At 45.5% G+C, this 22,144-nt stretch overlaps 3 protein-coding genes across 9 annotated transcripts; 2 read left to right on the top strand and 1 right to left on the bottom strand.

Annotated features, from left to right (window-relative positions):
- The first annotated feature begins 383 nt into the window (after positions 1-383).
- On the top strand, positions 384-6,927 carry gprc5c (G protein-coupled receptor, class C, group 5, member C). 3 transcript variants are annotated; one of them, XM_076035010.1, is made up of 5 exons: positions 384-562; positions 1,685-2,702; positions 4,702-4,802; positions 5,188-5,329; positions 5,887-6,927. In XM_076035010.1, exons 2-5 carry the CDS (start codon positions 1,703-1,705, stop codon positions 5,901-5,903), a joined length of 1,260 nt encoding a protein of 419 aa, XP_075891125.1. In that variant the 5' UTR covers positions 384-562; positions 1,685-1,702; the 3' UTR covers positions 5,904-6,927. The 3 variants fall into 3 exon arrangements, with proteins under 3 accessions (XP_075891125.1, XP_075891123.1, XP_075891122.1); XM_076035008.1 differs by having other exon boundaries at positions 385-562; positions 1,653-2,702; XM_076035007.1 differs by having other exon boundaries at positions 386-562; positions 1,675-2,702.
- Positions 6,928-12,519: 5,592 nt separating this feature from the next.
- oxld1 (oxidoreductase-like domain containing 1) lies at positions 12,520-14,695 on the top strand. 3 transcript variants are annotated; one of them, XM_076035005.1, is made up of 2 exons: positions 12,520-12,676; positions 13,786-14,695. In XM_076035005.1, the coding sequence occupies exons 1-2, from the start codon at positions 12,584-12,586 to the stop codon at positions 14,140-14,142; spliced, it is 450 nt and encodes a 149-aa protein (XP_075891120.1). In that variant the 5' UTR covers positions 12,520-12,583; the 3' UTR covers positions 14,143-14,695. The 3 variants fall into 3 exon arrangements, 2 of the variants coding, with proteins under 2 accessions (XP_075891120.1, XP_075891121.1); XR_012927760.1 differs by lacking the exon at positions 12,520-12,676 and adding an exon at positions 13,409-13,636 and having other exon boundaries at positions 13,786-13,923; XM_076035006.1 differs by lacking the exon at positions 12,520-12,676 and adding an exon at positions 13,409-13,587.
- Position 14,696: 1 nt separating this feature from the next.
- Positions 14,697-20,563, bottom strand: LOC142893963 (ADP-ribosylation factor 1). 3 transcript variants are annotated; one of them, XM_076035003.1, is made up of 5 exons: positions 20,411-20,563; positions 19,292-19,449; positions 18,490-18,600; positions 16,857-16,981; positions 14,697-16,548 (listed from the first exon to the last, which is right to left on the bottom strand). In XM_076035003.1, exons 2-5 carry the CDS (start codon positions 19,437-19,439, stop codon positions 16,387-16,389), a joined length of 546 nt encoding a protein of 181 aa, XP_075891118.1. In that variant the 5' UTR covers positions 19,440-19,449; positions 20,411-20,563; the 3' UTR covers positions 14,697-16,386. The 3 variants fall into 3 exon arrangements, with proteins under 3 accessions (XP_075891118.1, XP_075891119.1, XP_075891117.1); XM_076035004.1 differs by lacking the exon at positions 20,411-20,563 and adding an exon at positions 20,166-20,329; XM_076035002.1 differs by lacking the exon at positions 20,411-20,563 and adding an exon at positions 20,129-20,153.
- Positions 20,564-22,144: the final 1,581 nt, after the last annotated feature.

The following is a 22,144-nucleotide window of genomic DNA, read 5'->3' as shown; positions in this document are numbered from 1 at the left end:
ACAAGTTAAGCTGATTTTGACAAGGAGAGATAAGCAAAAAGCAGAAGAAAATGCCCCTCTGGATTTATCAGGGAGGGGCGGAGCTAATGGGTGTGAGAGGAGTGCATGGAGGAGGAGGAGAAAAAGGAGGGGGCTCCGAAGCCTCCTCTCCGTTGCGGTTTCCATGCTGTGCTGAGCCGCTGAGTGTCATACCACCTTTCACCACAAAGTGTCGCAGCGCAGCAGTCACACGGTGAACGGCACTTAGAAGTTTCCAGCTGCTCACCTGGATAAAGTGAACGCAATTCACCACGCGCTCACCCACCCAGCTCAACAATATTTAGGCACGTCGTGTCCTCGCCCTCGTCCTCGCGCCGAGAGAGAGAGAGAGAGAGAGAGAGAGAGAGAGAGAGAGAGAGAGAGAGAGAGAGAGGGAGAGAGAGAGAGAGAGAGAGAGCGCAGCCTCCTTCTATCCAAACCTTTATTCTCACGCTTCCACCGAGCTGGACTGAGCTGCGTCGGAGGGCGTCCGAACTTCTTTTGTTTGGAGTAAGAGAGGAAGAAGAACCCGTCCGGAACACAGGTAGACAGAACCCGCAACACTCATCTTTTCTACCCGCTGTTCTCTCCTGCATGGAGTCTGGGAGTCCATCCCAGCTGTTTGCTTGTAAACTATTGATTTTGAAGAGCTGCTCAGTATTTCTCTCTCTTTTTTAAATCCCCTAAACATTTCCACTCCCTTGTTGGACTGCACCAGGGACCAGAGTTCATTACCCTATATCCTAAAATGCATATCCTCCAGTGTCATTATGAATAATTGTACTTATCTTGTGTTTCTTGTTAAATAGGAGGTTAGTTGCAGCTGGCAGGTGCGTAGTTCTTCCCTGGCTGCTGAGATTACGGCAGGTGCGAGTGGGACTGCTATGGGCAACTATTTTTACTCATTTTACTCCCAGTGCATTTATTTATTTATTTATAAAAATAAAAATAAATTAATTAATTAAAAAAAGGGTTTCTGTTTCTGTTTCCATCAATATCCGGCTGATCCACAATGTTAAAGCTGATTCATTTCAAACAGAGCCGTTGATTTTAGATTTGATGTCATACATGTGATGTCATTCAAGTCTGATGAAAGATAACAGAATGTGTGGACTGCCAAACTCTCCGAGGTCGAGAATTCCAAATATTTATCTGCCCCTGCTGCTTTTCTAAAGGGGGGTTTAAAAAGAAAAATCCATAGTTTTGTCTAAGCAGCCTCGACATTCCAACTGTGACAATTTAGCTGCAGGTCCTCATGTGAATTTGATGATGCCACGCCCTGAGAGAATCAAAACACTGTTTACCGAGGGACTGGTCAGTCGTGCTTGTGGTGTCGCACACTCCCACTCCGGTTCCAGGGGCCCCCTCACAATAAGGGCATCAGTTCCCGCGCTGCACTCTCACCCCAGGATGTACAGATTGAATGTTTGTGGAAGGTTTTTCTCATTAATGATTAACATTAGTCTGAAATTCCCTCTGAGTAATGCAGAGCGACTTTCTTTTCTTACATCCCGTGTCAACACCGTCACAATGGTTGTGTTTGTTTTTCCGAGCGTTGCCTGATTTGTGGTGTTTGTTCATGGGTGACGACTACAGTACCCACCATGTGACGCATCCCGGTCTTTATTTCCCAGCCTCTTTGTCTCGTCCCGCCAGGTCCCGCCAGGTCCCGCCAGGTGATCCCATGGCCGCCGTGGCTGCCAACTTCACCCTGAGGGGCTGCGGCCCCAACGTGGACTCGCTCTACTACAACCTGTGTGACCTGGACGCCGCCTGGGGCGTGGCTGTGGAGGCGGCAGCGGCGGCCGGCGTGGTCTTCTCCTTCGTGCTCCTGGTGGCGCTGCTGGCCAGCATCCCCTTCGTGCGGGATGAGAACCGCAGGCGGGCGGTGCCGCTGCAGGCGGGCTTCCTGGTCTGCACCGCCGGCCTCTTCTGCCTGACCTTCGCCTTTGTGGTGGGGAAGGACTTCTCCACCTGCGTGGCCCGGAGGTTCCTCTTCGGCGTGTTCTTCGGCGGCTGCTTCGCCTGCCTCCTCATGCAGTGCGTGCAGCTCAACGTCCTCGCCAGGCGCGGCGGTGGCGGCCCGCGGGTGTACTCGCTGCTCCTGGGGGCGCTGGCGCTGTGGATGGTGGAGGTGGTGGTCAACACCGAGTGGCTGATCATCACGGTGGTGCGCCACCCGCTGGGCCCCCTCAACGCCACAGACAGCGGCGGCAGGGCGGCGGCAGTGCCGTGCAACATCGCCAACGAGGACTTCGTCATGGCGTTGATCTACGTGATGGCACTGATGGCGGCGGTGTTGCTGGCCAGTCTGGCCGTCATGGCGGGGAAGCGCAAGGAGTGGAAGACGGAGGCGGCGTTGGTCCTGACCGCCGTCCTCTTCTCCGTCGCCATCTGGGTGGCCTGGATCGTCATGTACGTCTACGGGAACGGGACGAGAGGCCGGCCCACCTGGGACGACCCCACCCTGGCCATCGCCCTGGCGGCCAATGGCTGGGCCTTCCTGGTCTTCTACACCATCCCGGGAGTCTGCTGCCTGACGGCCGACGACGAGAGCCAGCAGGGCTTCGGGGACGACCTGTACCCCAGCCGGACGGTCGGCTACGAGAACATCCTGAAGGAGCAGAGCTCCCAGAACTTGTTCATGGAGAACAAGGCCTTCTCGATGGACGAGCCCAGTCAAGGTAGGGGGTCAGCTGAAGAGCCGACAGGGTCGCGTGTTCTCTGAGAGGAAGCAGACATGGGTTTCCTATTGGTGGCTTCTTCAAATATTCACATCCTGAGTCTGTCATAACCAAATACATCACCACAGTCATTCTACTAGGAAGGCCTCAGGTTTATTTGATGCCTCATGGGAAGGATCAAGTCCTTTTTTGTTTCACACCTTACCCTCACGGAAGGACTTATTAACTTGGCTAATTTTATTTTAAATTTAAAGCAGTTCATCCAATCACCTTACATGTTTCTTTCTATGGGCTCCAACATAGACAAGAACCCAACAAATTTGTGAAACATTCCACCTAGCCAGAATGTCACCAAGAGATCTCTGCTCCACTCCTGGATCGTGGTGAGGTGTTGTCTGTCAATCCTCCCAGTGGGCGGGGTCTACCAGGGGGTTCCCAGTTATTAAGGACCCCATCTGACCAGACATCCCATCCACTCCAGTTTATCAGCATTTTTTTTAATGGTACAGTTACATATAGTCTCTGTAGAATTGTAATTGTTTCAGTTTACACATAGTTAATTAGTTCAATAATAACGAGGGGATTTAAAGTTTTCAGCTTTTCTCCACATTATCTGAAGCCACCACCTTGACAACACAGTCTCTTTCCAGAATGAGTTATTTAGAAGGCTTCTGATGTACTTGTTGTATTAATTTGAATGAGCACAAACTCTACATCCGTTTAACCCAAGGAAACTTTCAATGTATATGCTATTTTATTACAGTGTATTTTAGGAATCAATGTGCTTTGTCTTTTGTCATCCCTGTTTAACATTTGCCCTTCGTGTAGCAGTGTGTTTGAAATTACTGCAGCACTTTTGCAAGAGTCACACAGTCACCTCTCAAAGTCAAACTGTAAGTTTATTAAAACATCCACCGTGGGCTTACGTCATTCCTCCTGGCCCGGCTTGAACAGTCTGTCCCTGCACTGACTGTTTATTTTGCGCCGCACTTATCACAGAATACGCAGCCTGACCTGGTAGCTACAAGGGCATCGGACTCACAAGCACATCGGAGCGGACTGATTACACCACTGTTAAAACCTCCCTCTGAAACGAGGTTGTTTTTGCGTCTGCACGATGAGCTGGCAGAATGCGACGGGCGAGAGGGTCTCCGAGGTGAACAGGATGCGAGACTGGAGCAGCGAGTCCCACAGCGCGTCGCACCATCGGCTCCCCGCTGACGCCGGAGTCGCTGGATAATCACACATGATTAGGTGGTGCAAACACATCGGTCTCTCGGTTTGCGGCAATGAGTCAAGTCTTCCGCGCCAAACTCCTCCTCTCTGTTTGACGTTGTGAAGCTCGACGAGAGAGAAACAGATATTATTAACTTAGCAGTGACGGGTCTTTGCAGAAATGAAGTATCTGTCAACACAAAACAAAAGGCAATCAACCTGGTTTGGAGTTGACTAAGGGGGAGTGGACGCACGCACAGGCGTGGCTGCCACAGAATCAGTTGTTATTATCACTCGGCCTTGGATTCCATTGATGTGAAGCGCTGTTATTCCTTGGTTAATGTTTTCATTAGCTTATGATACAGTTTAACCTCCCCAGCAGGCCGACAAGGAGTTTGTCCTTATAGCCTCCGTGACAGAGAGAACACACACACACACACACGCACACACCTCTATGTATGTCTGACTCCTACAACGCTATGTGTGCAGAGACAGTCACCGAAAGACATTCCACTGCGCAGTCGGCTCACTGGTCCTCTAAACTTTGACTCAAAAAGTCGATAATTACCTTCAAACATCTACGCACAACTTTAATTTTTTTCACAGAGTGCCTTGGTGCAGCTTGACCTGTGAGTCCTGCCTGTTAATCAGTGCCTCATCTCGAATGGCATCCCTTGCTGCCGTATCGTGGCAACGACAGAATCATCCCTGGCGTGTATCTCAGCAGCGGCAGGTGGCGGCAGTGGCGGCTCCGGATCTCACTTCCTGTCTCTGTCCTTCACAGCGTCCAAGCCGGTGTCTCCGTACAGCGGCTACACTGGCCAGCTGCGCAGCTCCGTCTACCAGCCCACCGAGCTGGCGCTCATCAGCAAGGCCAGCACAAATGTGAGTAGGCTGTCAGGTGGCGCCGTTGTGTTTGCGCGAATACTGCCAAAGTCAAAAGTACAATACGAAAATCAGATCAAAAGTAGATATCTAAAGGTTACACAAATATGTTGCGGATACTTGTTTTGTATTTTTAATGTTTTAACACTCATTTATATCACGATAATAAATGAAATAAAATACTAAAAACACATTCAAAGGTAAGGTAAAATAAATAACAAAATAAATATACAAAAGAAAATACAAAATAACCTTTCTTACATTGATTTACAGTATATATTTGTGGACACCTTTGGTCCTCAGTAGCACCATGTCCATGCCATAGCGTTCCATTTCAGTCTCAAGAGTTGTCTCCCTCCTTCTTCGACTCCCTGGCTCCCCACAGCATCTCCCGCACGACTGCACCTTTGACATCATCATTCCCAGAGCCTCCACCAGCCCAGCAGCCAGCAGCGGGAGCAGTACGCCGTCCACACACGCCGAGGCCGCCAACGGCACGTACGAGCAGGCCAACGGACACGGCACAGGTCGGCACCTTGAACTGCTACCCGCACCCCCGCACCACCGCCCTCCCACACACACACACACACACACACACATACACTGGTGCTTTCTGTCTGCTCTCCTGCTCTCACCACTCATTTCCTTTCCTTGTGAAAAAAAAAAAAAAGTTCCTTAAAAATTTGAGTATGATGTATTTACTACTCACCCTAATGTTAATTACAGCTCAAGTAACATTTTGTAATCCACCCATTCATGACGCCTTTTGTGGCCATGGACCCCCTCACAAAAAAAATAAAATAAAAATAAAATAAAACAAATGTCTCCATAGTTCAAGAAATAGTTTCCCCCCCCCAAAAAAAATCCCAAATCCAAGTATAATTTCTCCATTGCATTATTCCATATTTTACATCTGTAAAAAAAGACCTGGGATCTATTTTTTACAGTTGCTGTGACAGTTGCTGGTGATTGTCGGTGTGTTTTTCCAACACTGTGACAGTGACTTCATGCAGCTGCAGACCCTCCACATATCCATCAATACTCCTGCTGGATAAAATCCTCTGTCTCTCCTGTCCTGCTGCAGGGAAATGGGTCGCATGACGAGCTGGAAGTGAAGCTGGATCCTCGCTTCATCTCCGCCGTCCGTGCGTCGGCTCCTTCTGGTTCTGAGAGGAGCCTTCAGTCCCCATAGGTGGGCTCCACGTCGACACTAATCCCCCCCAACAACCCCCAAATCCAACCCCAACGACAAAAAACTGCCATGAACGACCCCTCTGCACCCCACCACCCACTCCCAACCTCCCCCTGGGCATGTCCTGCTGGAGATGAGACAGCGTGGAGGGGAGAGCGGGATGATGGAGTCCTGGAGCTGCTGCAGATAAGACATTTCATCCCATGCAAGAGGACGACAGGATGTGACAGTGCAGATAAAGGTTCTGATGGTTCTGATGGTTCTGATTGTGCTGATAGTTCAACAGAAACATTTCCCTCTCAGTCCAGCATCAGATTGACCATGTTCTTTCTTTTCAAATGAAGCTTGCTTTCATCGTGTAAATATGTTGTTCACGTGTTCCTGCTGCAGAAGAGCATTGTTTAAAGATGTATATTTAACGCTATTTTGCAGATGTTATTCATTAATGTGTTTCATTTCTGCCAATCACACGTTTGGTAGATGAAATAGGTGAATCTGTCCCTGGCTGATTAATGTTGAGACTATTTTAAATTGAAAACAAAGATTCATTAAACTGTAAATAAACACTTAAAAAAAATGAAAATAAAGGACAAGATAATGTAATTACCCCAAGGTGGTAGTTTGTGCTAGAACTGAACCCCGCCCCCTTTAGGTCAGCAGCTGGTCCAAACTGCAATGCAGCAGAATTTAAAAATGGAACAAAACTTGTGAGTTTTTTTGTTTTTGTTTTTGTTTTGTTTTTTTACAACCATCTGGCACATTATGTCCTGTAAATATCGAATGGGAGATTAATAGTAGGCTTAATTTCAGGGGTGTTTTTGTTTTGTTTTTTACTTTTGCACTTATGTTTAAACAGACTGATGACATTTGTTGTATATTTCTTGATGTGATGAAATTATTGTACAGTCAATAAATATTCACCTGTTGCCCCATGATTTATCTGCTGCAGTCATTTCTTCTCCAACAGAAGATGAATCTTTGAATAAATACCTGTCCAGAAACGTTGATGACATACACCTCCTCTGATACACACCCATAATGGATCAAGTGATGACGAGTTCCATGAAAATAATGTTTAAACATATATATGAATGACCTAAATGTTTTTTTTTACATTCAGAAAACAAGATATTTATATGTGAGTTGGGTCTTGTATAGTCGCAGCGTGACAGTGCTTACACAGTAGGTCAGGAGAATCATTCAGTCGACATTAACTTCATTTTACAAATAGCTTAATAGTTTCTTTCCAACCAGGAGAAGCCAGTAAAGAAAATAGATTGATGAATACAGTTTCTCCTCAATTCAGTGCCAATTGTGTACACCACAGCAGGTAAGGTAAGTTCATGGTGCAACATACAGTATGTGAATAAGAAGTATGTCTGTCTGATTTGGAAAAGGAACATAATAATTAGAAACCGATCTACGCCTCTGCATGCCAGTTATGACCAAATACTTATAATTAATATATCTAATACCCTTACATAATGGGCTCTGTCTGCTGGAGCAGTCTGAAAACTAGTTCATCAAAGACTTCAGGCAAAGAAAGACTTTATTCACATCAGGAACAAAATGAGATAAACCAGGATGACACACTGACTTGGAATTTAACATTAGTAGACCCAGGCTGCATGTTTCAAGTACATCCATTATTAGCTACTGGCCATAATGCGATCTTTTTGACTATACAAGCAGAGAGAGAGAGCGCTAAAGAATCATCAAAGAATCAGATTGTCTGGACCAACCAACCAGGCACTGCTGTGGTAAAACCGTGGTAGGGCCATTTTCAGACAAGGCTGTACTGTGATTTATAACTGACACGACTGCTGCATCCTGATAACCTCCGGCCTCCCGACAAGGAGACACAAGGTTGCATCCCGGATGTCCAGTGTGTGTGTATGTGTGTGTGTGGGAAAGTGAATGAGTGGGTGTTTTATCAGGGATTCTCATTTTACAGCTGTGAAACAGTACAAATCGGCTGCTGCTGCTGCTGCTGCTGCTGCTGCTGCAGGCCTGATAAGACAACAGAGAAGGGAGACGCGGTGCCCTTGGTCCAAAGCCTTCGTTCATCGTCTGCTGATAATATTACATCATTTCTGCAGAGGTTGCAGACACAAAAGAATGTCCAAGTCTTTATTTCAGGCCAGGTTCAAATTGCTGTTGCTCAACAAGCACCAAGTGCAGCTTCTTTCTCTGTGAAATGCGTTTGCTAAATATAAACCACAGCTCCTTCAACAACATGGAAACTGTCTGTTTCTCTCGGTCATTACTGATTTAACCGCTGCATCTAGTGTGTCTCCATTTCAAACTGCCTCCACTGGTTTTGTGGAAGCATAGTCCAGCATTTGTCTTGCTTTTTCATTGTATTCCTTGAAGATAAGCAAGCTGATTCAGAGAGAACTTTTCTGAATTACTAGCTGAGCAAGAAAGCATCCCAGGAACTGGTCCCTGGACACCTGCTCCTCAACACATAGGACAGAGCTGTTCTCATCTAAGAAAGTTGTTAGCTGATTTCTGAAGATAAATGCTGCTGAAGTTTGGTTTTTTTTCATGTCAATATTTCTATCTCTTTGAGGACAGCAAATCAAGTTGAGATGGACAATATAAATCGACTGCAGGCAGGGTTAAGCGTGGAGCTGTGAATTTTGGGTGAACTGTCCCTTTAACGTCTGGCCTCCATGTCGCACCTTGTGTTTTTCCATGACCTCAGTGCTTTTGCCTTTGTCAGTGAGCCTGACTGACCGAGAGAGCCGCAGTGAAGCGGACCTGAGCCCAGAGCACCGGCACTCGGCAGGCCGTGTCAGAGGCCCCGTGTCTGGCCAGCACGTAGCCCCCCGCCACCCTGCTGTCAATGCCAGGGGTCAACAACCTGCAGCCATCCACAGTCTTTCATCAGTGGACAGAGAGGGTCAACATGCGTGGTCACAGCCCTCGACTTGTTTGAGCACTGAGGGTGTCAGTGTACCTTTACTTCCATTGCAGAAAAATGGCATTTATTTAACACCCCCCCCACACACACACCTCCCTCCATATCCACACACACACACACACACACACACACACACACACACACACACACACACATACACACCTCCCCCAAGTGTTGAGGCCCACTCAACACTCGTCAACCTTCTTGTGACCCCCTGACGCCAGAGAGCTAAAAATGATTTACTAGCAGCTTGGCCCAACGTGTGCAACAACCAAACACAACCAGGTCACTGAACACTTTGGTGAAAACATTGAAAACATTTCCACTTTGGTGTTGAAACAAGAAACAAATATTTCTCGATTTTTTTTTTTCCAATCTGGAATTCTAACCAGCACAGAGTTTTATCAACAGCCTCATTCTTGCTTTTCCAGTCAACTCAATTTTACAATCCAGATTAAAGTGGTTTGGCACGAATCCGCAACTTTGAAAGAATATGTCAAGATTGAATTTTCTCCAACTCATCATGAAAGAATCTATGTTGATTAATTTTCAGCCAGTGAGAATTCTGACCAGATGAATCAGCATTTGTTGAGTAGAAACCAAAACATGAAGCTACAGCTAGTTTTCTAGCAATGTGCTCAGTTTAATATGGAGGTGGACAATATTAATGCCATCATCGGAAGAGCTAAGAGAGTCACAGAAGGCTTCCTGACTGGTATTGGCTAGAATTACAAAAGAACCAAGGAGTGGTGACTCATGTCAAGTGCTGGGCCTTTGCACCAATAGGAAGCCTTCAGCCTGTTACCCACTGGATTCCAGCGCTAGTGAAGAAAACCAACCACTTTAATGTGACAATGCGGGGTTTATCCAATCACCTTCCAGGGCATTTTAGGCACCTCCCCTTTCTATACATTCTCCACAGTCTCTCTCCCAGATATATATGTGAAATGAATCTATTTCTGCCAGGTTACATTCAAATACATGCTCAGAGAATAGGCAGGGATCCAAATTGAAGTCAATCCAGCAATCACACCGCCTGGTTCCTCAATGCTGCCAAGTCATTCTTCTGCAGACAAACCAAGCAGCACAAAGGACAAACTGAGTTCCTTCCTCTCTCCCCCCTGGCGCCCCTCTCCAGTCTCAGGCCTTCTCTTGGTGAACATCCTGCTTCCTGCCGACTCTGAGGTTGGAGCTACCTTTGAAGGTGTGTCAACAGTTCTCCATTCCAGAGGCCGGGCGCTCCACTGGCTCCAGCAGGATAAACACAGTGTTCTTTGTACACTCAGGACAAAGCTGGCGCTGTCAGGCACCCAGGGGGGACCTTGAGGAAGGACACATGAACGGCGACACACCTCAGCGCTACCTCTGTGCGTTGTCCAGAGTGGACTCCGGCACGCACAACTCATCGTTGCAGACAAATTTTCCATGGCCAAATTGAATTGCATTCCTCTAAACACTAAGATAAAATCTAACGCATCTCTGCATTGTTGTCTTTGGCAAATCTTTATATCTTGGGTTGCATTGCTAAGATTTTTCTACCTTATTTGGGAGGAGAGTTCTGACTCAGGGGGCCAAAGACCCCATTTGGCTAAGAGGGGGTTTTACCAGGATTAACAACCACATAGCTAATCCTTCTGGTGCAGAAAGCATGCAGCCAGAACAAGGTTAAGTCAAGTTTGCTTCTTTTCGTTTAAAAAAAAGTAGCAGTCTAATGAAGTGCTCCAGTTTTGGCCTACATCAGAATCACCCGAATCTGGGAAAACAGATGCCAGGCATGTATCCACTTCCTGCAGCTAAGCAAAACCTGACACCAACACTGACCCGATACTGGTCCTTTCCATCTTGCTCTGGTGCCATCATTTGGACCCAGAAGGCGGCGTTAAGGTGGTTTAACCTCTGTGTCTGAACACTTGGTCCGCAACCATTTAAAGTCCCATTCAAAGTCATCAATCATTGCCAGTTGACAGAGAAGTTGAGAAATAAACATGTTTTGTGCACAGCGATCTGAGTGGATTATTTTTTACTATTTAATGTGCATGTTGCATAGTCATGAATAACGTCTTCTCTTTGATCTTCTCAAGGGTCTGGTTTTCAATATTTCCACGAATGGAACAGAAGTTTGGCTGGAAACCCCTGCTGGAGGTCAAAGAGTTGGGTTGGGGTTTTTGACATGTTATGAGAGAAGGCATTGGAAAAAATGGTGGAAAGTTGGGGGCCAGAACCCTCAGCCTCCTCACAGCTCACATACTGTGTCTTGAACTCAACATCCTGTTTCGATTCAGCTAGCAATGGAAAAATTTAGCAACTTTGTTTTAGTACACCTTTAATCAACTGTTTGTATTGGAGCTTTGGATGCAGCTTTTTGTAGCAATTGTGCTCTTTTTTTTTAACACTAGGCCCAGAATGAAACAACCTTCAATCAACAACCAGAAGGGTTAGCTTATAGCATATATTGCATTTGCCTTGGCTGAGCTTGTGTTTTAGGAAGTAAGCATCAAGTGACCCAGCTAGTATTTAACGTACTGGCATGTACAATATCAGGAAATTTACTTGTGAAAACCAAATCCCTATGATGAGTGAGACGACTACACAATGAGCAGAGCAATCAAAATAGCATTACCAGACAATGCTTGAATTAATGTATTTAAGCTTCATGCACAAAAAAGATTATGGAGACGCCGACACTCATCAGGATGGAACAGCATTCGGACCAGAGCGACACAGTCTGTGCACTTTGTCATTCACGAACTGGGAAAGCTGGTAAATGAGATGGTTTTGACGGGTTAGATGTCCAGCTGCATCATGCCCTGTCCTCACTCTCTCTTCTTTTCTTTCAGATTCAAAGCTGTGCCAACATGTATTTTATAATAAACCAACAAAGGCAGCAATCATTTGATCCATCTCCTGAAATAACACTCCAGGATAATGGAGGGGAAATAATAAAGACATGAACAGCAAGGTCAAAACAATAGAATGCCTAAGTAGAGAAATTTCAAAATAAAATGTGAACTTGCCAAATAAACAACAATGGACAAATATTTTCAAACAACTAAAACAATAAATTTTCCATTTTGTTCTGTTCCTTTGTGGCATGAATCAAACCAATCAGATCAAAAGCAATACAGCAATAAAAAGACACGTTAAATCCAGGCCTTGGCTTTTATTGCGATAATAAATTTAAGTAATGTTCTTTTTATTCACATCTACGTTCGGCAGGCTTTATCTGTGACACCTTAATGACGATGAGAGCAGAACTGATACTCTCCCACTGCATCATTTGAGACACATTATGACTTTGTCCCATCAGAAAAATTAAATCTGTCTCTTTTTTTTCGCTGGAGGGCTTCAAACGAACCAATTTAGTCAAGCTTCACTGAAAATTAAATCTATTACGGTAACGGCAAAGTCATTATGATAAAGGCTGAGCCCAAATGAAAGTGTGTGTGTGTGTGTGTGTGTGTGTTGACAGAGAGTGAGAGACAGGGAGAGAGCAAGAGAGTGAGAGGGAGAGACAGAGACAGAGAGAGAGAGAGACAGAGCGAGAGACAGAGAGAGAGAGACAGAGAGAGAGAGTGAGAGAGAGAGAGAGAGAAAGAGAGAGAGAGAGAGAGAGAGAGAGAGAGAGAGAGAGCGAGAGACAGAGGGGCTCTCTGGCTAGATAACATGCCCCACCACACACCTGGTATCTCATGCCAGGCAGAGCAGCTGCTGTGTTTCTACACAGCGTTTCCATGGATGTGGCTTGCAAACACTGAGGTCAGTGGGGAAAACACACTCTTTCATTTCCACACGTTAAACACACACTTCCTCACACATCAGTGAGCAAGTCAACTAGTTAAGGGACTCTGCATGCTCCTTCTCAGGAAAAGCTGCTTGACCTGCAGTTGGTTGAGGCAGAAGAAAATGTTTGGAGCCCTTAATGATGTGTTCTACACACCAAACATAATGTGATGTTAGTGTACTTGAAACATGGCATTAACCTGCACCAACGGCATAGTTTTGTAAATCGTGCACCAGCCTTAATTTCCAGGGTGGATATAAAATTGTGGAGAATTTCTCCACAATTTTTTATTTATTTATTTATTTTTTTAATTATTATCATATTTCTATTATTGTATCTAATTTTGATTTTGCTATAAAATTTACAGAATCTCTAACTGATGAGTTTGAGGATAACTGTTTTTTCTTAAAATCATTTTCGTTTTTCAGACTACTCTGATTCCTTTCCATGCGTGTTGAAACGGTATTTTAACAGCTATTGAAAGGTTACTTCAACGTGAACTTACATTCACACCATACCTGTGAAATTCCTCCACCTGCTGGACAATACTTGGAATTGCATTCGGCCCTTTTAGTTCCGCCCCTGGGGTATTCTAAGTCTTCTATTGGTTGTGACATTTAGAAGGACGCTATGTGGTTGGTAATGGGGATTTGTAAACAAACATACGCAAGGTCCCGTGGTTAGGAAAACCAGGAAGTGATGTAAGTAGTTCGCACTGTCGGATAGGCCGGTGCGTTTGATGTAGTTTATCAAACACATTTTGAATATATATATATATATAAAAAAAAGTGTGGCTTTCACGGACATGTAAATGATATCATTCGTGTTCTTGAAAATGCAGAGTTTCAGGACATCCGTCGTGAGACCGTCAGCGTCATTGAAACAGGTTCGTCGCGAAGCTAACTGTACTCTGAGCTAGCCGCCCGGTAGAGAAGGTGACGATTCAAATACGATGTCACAACTTTTACCGAAACAGTTTCTTTACTCGCACCTTCTAGTAATATTCGTATCAAATAGCCTAACGGTTGAGGTCATGAGTTAACTGTAGGTCATGTATTAACGTCAAAAACGACCCCCTCGACAGCTGTTCCTGCGAGGATATGCTTGCCATCACTGCCCCCTGCTGCTGTGGAGGTCCGGTGTGCGCAGCTCATCTACCGGACCGGACTCACCACCTCCGCCCGCACTAACCGACCCCTCTGAGTGTGCAGAACCCAACCACGACGTGTCCTGGTCCCCCGACCAGGGTCCGCCACCAGCCCCGACCCACTGCTGCATGAGCGGATGTCACAACTGCGTGTGGATTGAACACGCCGAGCGGCTGCTCGCGTATTACCACGACGGAGGGGACAAGGCGCTAGCCGCCATCGAGGAGAACGTCCTGGACGAGAACCTCAAGTCGTATCTGAAGATGGAGATCAGGCTCCTGAAGAAGACGTGAAGCATGCTTTCTCCTTGTGAAACGAATCATGTGAGACAGTAGAAACTGTGTACTGTGTGTGTGGCTGTTATACAATGTAGTCCCAAAACATGAATCTGATCTTTTCACATTGATGTCAGGGTTGGTGACTTGTGTCGATGGATGAGACTGGAGGGGATTTCCGCCGACTTGTATGTGTTGTCAAAGTGTAACAACCAGTCGTGTAGCAGCATGTTATGGGAAAACCGGAAGGAAGCCGTGTTTGACGGACAGCTTTCCCTCTCCCAGCTTGAGTTGTCGTTGGCAGTTGAGGCAAAGGTCAAGGCCATCTCAAGCGAGTGTCACGTCCGTTAGTCATGTGCCTCCTTCCTTTTCAAGATATTTTGAATAAAACTGAAGTACCACTCCAATACACTGACAATTTAGCTTCTGAATCTCAACTGCACCATAATAATGTCACTGACTCCTTTTACTGATGTCTGTTGCATTTATGTATTTAAAAGGTATGCATTACTTTTACATTATCTTTGTCAAATGAAATAAAGTTGGCAAATAACCAGCACAGACAGCACAACTGTTGGATCGAGTCATGTTTATTGATGTGTTCAGGAAACCCCCACAGGAAACAGCGGGGGAAACTTAGATTTACAATCATTCTGGACAGAATTGCCATCTTAACCTTCCCGAACAGTTCGACACTGAGAACGCCTGCCGGATCTCGCCACCAGCTGAGATCACCCGTCTGTCTCCCCCTTCAGTCAGGGATACAGCGCAAAAATGTGAATAACCTGTCAAATCAGCAGACACCTAAAGCAAATTTGCCGCCGTTCAGTCATAAGTTCTGTATATTTGGCTCTAATCCTTCATAACACTTTGCCTACCAGAGCACCAAATTAAACCGTTAAAACTGTTGAAAGGAATTTCTTATAGCGTTTTCAGTCAGAATGATTCACAGTTGGGATGCTGGAGGGTTTGCTGCAGCTAGCTGGAGCATTCGTCTTACTGCACGGATGGTTTTTGGTTCAGTTATCCATCATCCTTTGTACAAATTCTAAGACTAAGTACAGAAAAAAAAAACACGTAACGTGTTGCACATGTGAAGCTAGTGAACACACACCTGAAAAAGAAAAAAATGGCCGCAGCTTGCAAAATGTCCCAGTCCTTGTTTGTGAACACGTTGAGAGAGGATGATGAGCTAGCAGAGGTCACCTCAGTCCACATCTAACAGCGGCAACCCAGTACTGGGTGGAGAAGACCGGGGGAGCAGTACACCTACAGATTCTAATTCAACTGGGCATCTTCCTTTCACGATTGTTGTCTTGCATTGTGCTTCGCTGCCTTGCTCAGTGGGGGAGGAAGGTAGTGTTCATCGGAAAACCACTGCAGAGAATGATATATTCCAGGATAATCATAAGAATGGAATCAACGGCACGATTTCCTAACGACTCTAGGCTGATGGCAGATGAGCATTGCTGTGTCGTGTTTGTGTGTGGGGGGTTTCTTCTTTTAATCCTTTTTTTTTCTGTTTTTGATTTTGCTTCGACCTGATACAGGTTAAGATGCAATTTACTGAATCTCTTACTGATGGGTTTGAGGTCTGAAAGGAAGAAATAAAATCAAAGAAGGGGAGATTGAAATGAACATTTAGCATTCAGTCTACATCAGGGGAACCATTCTAGTTAACATATAGATAATATTTACTACAGGAAGGGAGGGGCACCCTTGTTTTCTTCCTCTGCTGTATGAAAACCAGGTTTCCTCTGGAGAGTAAGGGTGGGAGGGCGTGCAAGACTCGGAGTGGGTGGGTGAGTGGGTAGGTGGGTGGGTGGTCGGGCGGGGGAGGGCTTGAGCGGAGCGGCGGCTGAGTTCTGCTGATGGAGGCCGAGGGGCGGGGCTTAAAAACCAGACTGCTAATTCCACAGGAGGTGTGTAAAAGGCACGCCAGGGTCACTCCCAATCCCAGCCAGCATACACAGAGACGCCTTCACACCCATACACGCACAGTATACACACACACGCGCACAACGCACAAGCAGCACAGGCTGGAGCCCCGAGGGTTACTGATGAAGGGAGAGGGCAGGGAGGTAGCGGGAGTGAAGGGAAGTCTGGAGGAGAGGGGTGGGGGGCGTCGGGTTAGGTGGGACTAGGAGGAGGGGTGTAAGGTATTAGGGGGGAGGGGCTGGATCCGGTGCTGCCGCTGTGTCGAAACAGAAAGAAAATAAACAACAAACAAAACAAAGATAACCCCAAAAGTGTTGGAATGGATCATTTCTGGTTCTTCAGCTGGTTGGAGAGCCAGTCGAGGCCCTCGTACAGGCCGTCACCGCTGGTGGCGCACGTGGCCTGGATGTACCAGCTGCGCTGGCGGAGTGCGTGCAGACCCAGCTTGTCTGTGATCTCGGCGGCGTTCATGGCATTGGGGAGATCCTGGAAGGAGGAGAAAGCGTTCGCCTCGGGTCACTCGAGCCCAAGGAGAAACAGGCACCAGCAAAGAAACTACAGGGAGCTTTTCCTTCAGACAATGCACTACACTCACTACAATGTGAACCTAACAACTGGAACCGTATCTGAACAACTGTCAACACGGCGCTCAGGGCCGTGCAGTGGCTGACAGACTAATGCTGAGTTTTCCTCATAGGAAATACCTGCCCTTCGTTTCATTTGTGCTGACACGTCGCAGACACGCACGGCTGCAAAGTTTAGTCAAGTTGCCATGTTTCAAGCATCATACACACCTGTTTGTTTGCAAAGACGAGCAGCACGGCGTCTCTGAGCTCGTCCTCGGCCAGCATCCTGAGCAGCTCCTCCCTCGCCTCGTTCACTCGCTCTCTGTCGTTGCTGTCCACCACAAAGATGAGCCCTGAACACACACACACACACACACACACACACACACACACACACACACACACACACACACACACACACACACACACACACACACACACACACACACACACACACACACACACACACACACACACACACACACACACACACACGTTGCAGTTAGTAACGGCCCTCCATACACTAATACATTTTATTAGTTGTTGCCCAGGAATCAAATTTGATTGTGCAGTGTAAAAAAGGTGCACAAAACTGAGTGCAGCCCAATGTGCAGTGCAATACCATAAGCTACCATTCAACTCGCACTTTACACCTTCAAAAGGACGGCTAACCAACTAACGTGTCTACAGGGACGAAAGACTGATCAGTATTGTTGAGGAGGATTTTGTTCAGATGTGGGAGCCAAGGCTGCGTGTTAGAAGTTGCCGTCCAACACGAATACTGCTGTAAAAAACATCTGACAAAATCTTAAAGAGAACATGTGTTGATGAACTATCAGTTTGGTGCTACATCAAAGTCCTGGGGTCACAGCCCCTTAAGTAAGAACCCATTTCACCTAATGCACCGCTATTACCGCTGTAAAGAGAGAGAGAGGGAGAGAGCGAGAGATTGTCTGGGGTGGAATCAATTACATAAAAGAGATGCATTGTAATAAAATATGATCAGCCATTAGAAGAACCAAGATGTGACCATAACCTTAAACCTCAGCAATGATGTTGAGTTTTCTAAGAGCATCAAATGCAACAATGCAAACGTTCCCGTCGTCGCTCTCAGTTTGCGTCACTCTACGTCGCCCCGGATACAAAATCAAATGCACACAGCATAGGTTTCAACATATAACACAATGCATGGGCATTTGATTGCAGGTTGTTTTGATCCATGTGCTCAACAGTGGAAGGTTTGTACTTATAGTCTTCACCATTTACTCAACAATTTAAGTTGAAAGACAGAAACGATTAAACATTAAGCTCTCAATTCTAAGAACTACACTTCCTAGCGTGCTAACCAATGGTTAATGTTGCGGACTACTGTGGAAGTGAACAGCTTAACAACCTCAAATTAAGCACTGAAAACAGGTTGTCACTCATTCACGGTTGTCGCTTGAAGAGCAGTACCAGCGTGAGCCTGCAGTTCTCCTGTGAGCTGGCAGCTCCAGCTGCTCAGCGCTCCCGAAACGGCGCAGCGTGAGTTGGCGGGCGCCATCGGTCACCCCGAAAAAACACTGACAGTGGAACTTGAGGATTTGCCATAAAACACTCCGATTTGTTATTTCTGATTTGCTCTAACAGAATGTAACTGCAGGACATATCTTTCTGCTTTACACGCTTGCATGCTAAGAACAGAGACTGTTTTACAACACGTGTCACATGACATGGCTGAATGAAGATGATGTCGGACTCAGTCCGACTGAGCCGATAGACAGGTGAGGGCTTGCACAACAGTAGAAAACCATCTTTAATGCACCGGTGCGAGGCTTTGAAGGCGCCGGTGTTGGCTGGCACAGCTCGGTCTCTCTCTCACCTTGAGTGTTCTGGAAGTAGTGGCGCCACAGCGGCCTGATTTTGTCCTGACCGCCCACGTCCCACACTGTGAAGCTGATGTTCTTGTATTCCACAGTTTCAACGTTGAAACCTACACAGCAGAGGTGGAACAGGGATGAGTCATAAAAACACAATGACAGCAGAGAAAAGCTCATTTTACAGGCTCCAATCAGCCTTTCAAATGCAACAAACATTGAAATGTAAATTGCATGTCAATAAAGCTCAATTGTATGTAAGCTCTGAAAAATGTTAACAATAAGTCTATAATAAGTCTACACTAATCTATATTAAGCTATTCTTCAATAAAAAACAAACATTTCATCTACTGCTCTTATTAATTTCCTAAAATACATATAACAAGTTTTTGACCACACATTAGGCTATTTTTACGTCAACATATTTATTATTAATTCTACACAGACAGAAGTCAGGTCACCACTTCGATCTATTCTCCAAGACTGACAGAACCCTTGGTTAAGTTTTTCTTTACTTTTTCATATTAAAAACAGAAGGTCATTTTAAATCTCCACTCCTTTTTTTTTGTTTAATTATTCTAACCATTTAATCTTAATGTTAATGCGCAATACTATTTAACGTACATTTGTTTTACTTACTCAAGCACATTTGTTTGCTTGATATCAGTTTAAAACCCACGTTGTACTGCAACTACTTTGAAGGAAAGCCAAAAAAAAAAAAAAAAAACATTCCTGTACTGCAGTAAAGGATGGAATGTACAAGAATATCTAAGAGGCAATACACTACACAGTGTGACCAGTCTGTACCGATGGTGGGGATGGTGGTGACGATCTCTCCGAGCTTCAGTTTGTACAGGATGGTTGTTTTCCCCGCCGCATCAAGGCCCACCATGAGAATCCTCATCTCTTTCTTGCCAAAAAGGCCCTTGAATAAGCTTGCGAAGACGTTTCCCATGGTGACAAATCTGTCAGAGCACACGGAAAGGAAGCAAGGGTTAGCAAAAGTCACATGTCCAGCTTACTTTCTGGCGATAAGAATGTGTGGATACTGAACGTGAAAACTCAGAAAGGTCTCTGCGGTCGACAATACGTCGGAATATACAAAAAATCTCATCGAGGAACGATTGCGGGAGCCTGTGTTTATTTAAGCTAATAGTTTATCGAAAGGTCCCTTTAAACGTTGTAGTACATTACAAACGCTTTTAACGCCATCCGACTTGATTTACTTTAAGCGTCTAGTAAATTAAAGTACTCGACGGAATTTATGTGGAACGCAATTTACAGTTGAACAAACGGCACAGACTTCAAACACTCGACGAAAATATAGGAGAGGCCTGTTCCTGCTGCCGAAGAACCTGCCGTGTAACACAATGTGCTAGCTAGCCAACTCACAAAAGGGCCAGTAAACACTTAACGTTTCGACTCGTTCAGTTTCTAGTATTGATCGCATCAACTTGGAATTAATAAAGCAACACAGGGGTAGTCGAACTTGATTAGTGTTAGCTAATGCCTGTCACTCGACGAAGACTGCCGTTGGTTTGACTAAGGGCGGATGCTTCAGCCAATTAGCCGTTATCCGGCTACAGCTAGATACACAGTTCGACGGACGTAAAGGTCTAGAACCGTTCACAGATACAGCCTCACATCATTAAGACATCGACGACTGACACGGCGCGCGAACCTTCGGTGAACTTTCGATGCGGAAATCTGAAGAAAATGATAGATATCTCCGTGAGGAAGAAACCGGTTTTCCGAGGTGCCTAATGTCCGGACCGTTATCTGAATGCCGCGTCACAGTAACGACAGCGCACCATGACGTAATGTGAAATTTAAACAGCACGCGAGACGTTCACAGATCTCAACAGTCACTTCAGAAAAGTACAACAATTCGTGGCTCGGAACGGTGCGTCAAGTCTGGACAGTTACCTTTTAAAAATCGGCTTCTAGATTTTTCCGTTAGACTTCCACTGTCACTCCAAAATGGCGTCTTCCGCAGCCTGGGAGACACCGGCGCTCAAGCACCTCCCACTCTCAAACCTGGACCAATCAGAATGGTAACAGTGTTACTTTCATCCCGCCTCAGCTACACTGTCGGCCAATCAAGGTGTCTATGTGCCCGCCGTGTGACGATCTCACAAAATGTCGAGGAAGAGGAAGTCAAGGAAACACAAGTTAATTGAAGTCTCGGTGGCAGGACTGTCATACACGAGTACATTGTGTTTCCTCACTGTACTGGCACGTGAATTTCTCTCTCAAACAATGAAATAATGCTCTTCCCTAGTTTCACATCGTCTGCTTAGGGCCCAGTAATGTTCACCACAAAAATAGTGGTTTATATGTGGTCCGTGACTTCACCTCCCAGATGCACTTGTATTGCGGGTTTTCTGAAAACCACAGTTGGTAATCCCGGAAACGAGACAAATCTGGGGTTTTCGCCACGGTAAGTGAGGCAAATCGAGCTCGAGGAGCGGAGGTAATCAGCCCACAAAGACAGGCAACTTTGGTCGTTGCGTAGTAGGTTACAACAGACGTTGAACCAAACCCGGTCGACGGATTGGTTTTTATTCTAGAAACAACGAGTTCTATGTCTCCTCCCTCAACTGACTCCACTCCTCCAATCAATGCCGCAGTGCATCCGGAAAATACTCAATGTTTCACTTTTTACACCTTTTCTTGTGTTCTTATGTTACAGCCTGATTCCAAAATTCACATATTTATTTATTTTGATAAATTATACACACCCATGATGATAACATGACGTTTTTTTTGTTTTGTTTTGTTTTTTAATATTTGCAAATGTATTTAAAAAATAAAAAAATAAAAAAAATCAGAGCTTAACTGGGGTACACCAATGGTAAATTCAGTTGTTTGACCTTATTTTTTCAGTTGCGTGAACGAGGAGATCAGTCAGGATGGAGGGAAAGATGAATGCAACAATGTACAAAGGCATCCTGGATGAAAATCTGCTCCTCTTGATCATTCTTCAGCAGACAACGTCCCTCATCACACAGCCAAGGTATCAAAGAAATGGTTTCAACTCTGTGAATGTCCTTAAGTAGTTTCTCCCTTAATTTTAAGGAGGAAATTATTATTCTATTTTGGCATAAGGCTGTAACATAACAAAATTTAAAAGTGATGAGCTGTGAATACTTTTCAAATGCACTCTAACACACTGTTGATGAGTGTCAACCTCTGTTGGAATAAAATTCAAACTGGTTTGACAAGCCAGGTCCTTTTGTGCAGGAAGTTCACAGGGAGGCCGTGAAATTAATGTAGCAAAGTTCCTGGTTCAGGTTGACCAACCAGTGTAAAGGAAGAAATGGCCAAAACACACAATGGACAGGAGATATTATGAAGACTTTGTTTCATAAATGATTATCTGAAGATTAAAATAAGACCAACTGGGAACTTTAAGAGTCCATAAACTGAAATCAGGGAAAATAAGTTGTCAGTGGCTCGGTGTGCTAAACTGTGTTCTTGGGTGGGATCAAAGCCAAAACTCTTGCACCGAGGAGCTGCTGTGCTGTTCCTGGTTACTGCAATTAGGTCAGTCTGTATCAGTGTCGGACTGTGGGTTCTGGTTCTGCAAGCCAGTCGATTGAAACATGTCGATTTCACCTGTACCCAGCGGTTTCCCTTCAGAGCCAGCAGCAGCCCTAG

The sequence above is a fragment of the Nelusetta ayraudi genome, unplaced genomic scaffold, assembly GCF_046127955.1.
Source record: "Nelusetta ayraudi isolate G7.1 ecotype Tasmania unplaced genomic scaffold, CSIRO-AGI_Nayr_v1 ptg000042l, whole genome shotgun sequence".
Classification (NCBI taxonomy): domain Eukaryota; kingdom Metazoa; phylum Chordata; class Actinopteri; order Tetraodontiformes; family Monacanthidae; genus Nelusetta; species Nelusetta ayraudi.
This window is presented reverse-complemented; position numbering and strand designations above follow the sequence as displayed.

Bases quoted from the DNA above. Each gene is read 5' to 3' on its own strand.
- gprc5c (XM_076035010.1), top strand. From the start codon at position 1,703: ATGGCCGCCGTGGCTGCCAACTTCACCCTGAGGGGCTGCGGCCCCAAC. The intron at 2,703-4,701 runs GTAGGGGGTCAG...TGTCCTTCACAG, and splicing joins GATGGACGAGCCCAGTCAAG to CGTCCAAGCCGGTGTCTCCG. The intron at 4,803-5,187 runs GTGAGTAGGCTG...GGCTCCCCACAG, and splicing joins TCAGCAAGGCCAGCACAAAT to CATCTCCCGCACGACTGCAC.
- oxld1 (XM_076035005.1), top strand. From the start codon at position 12,584: ATGCCCCACCACACACCTGGTATCTCATGCCAGGCAGAGCAGCTGCTG. The intron at 12,677-13,785 runs GTCAGTGGGGAA...CCCCCTCGACAG, and splicing joins TGTGGCTTGCAAACACTGAG to CTGTTCCTGCGAGGATATGC.
- LOC142893963 (XM_076035002.1), bottom strand. The intron at 18,601-19,291 runs GTACAGACTGGT...TCTGCTGTGTAG, and splicing joins CACCACCATCCCCACCATCG to GTTTCAACGTTGAAACTGTG. The intron at 16,549-16,856 runs GTGTGTATGATG...TCCTCCTTCCAG, and splicing joins TCGTCTTTGCAAACAAACAG to GATCTCCCCAATGCCATGAA.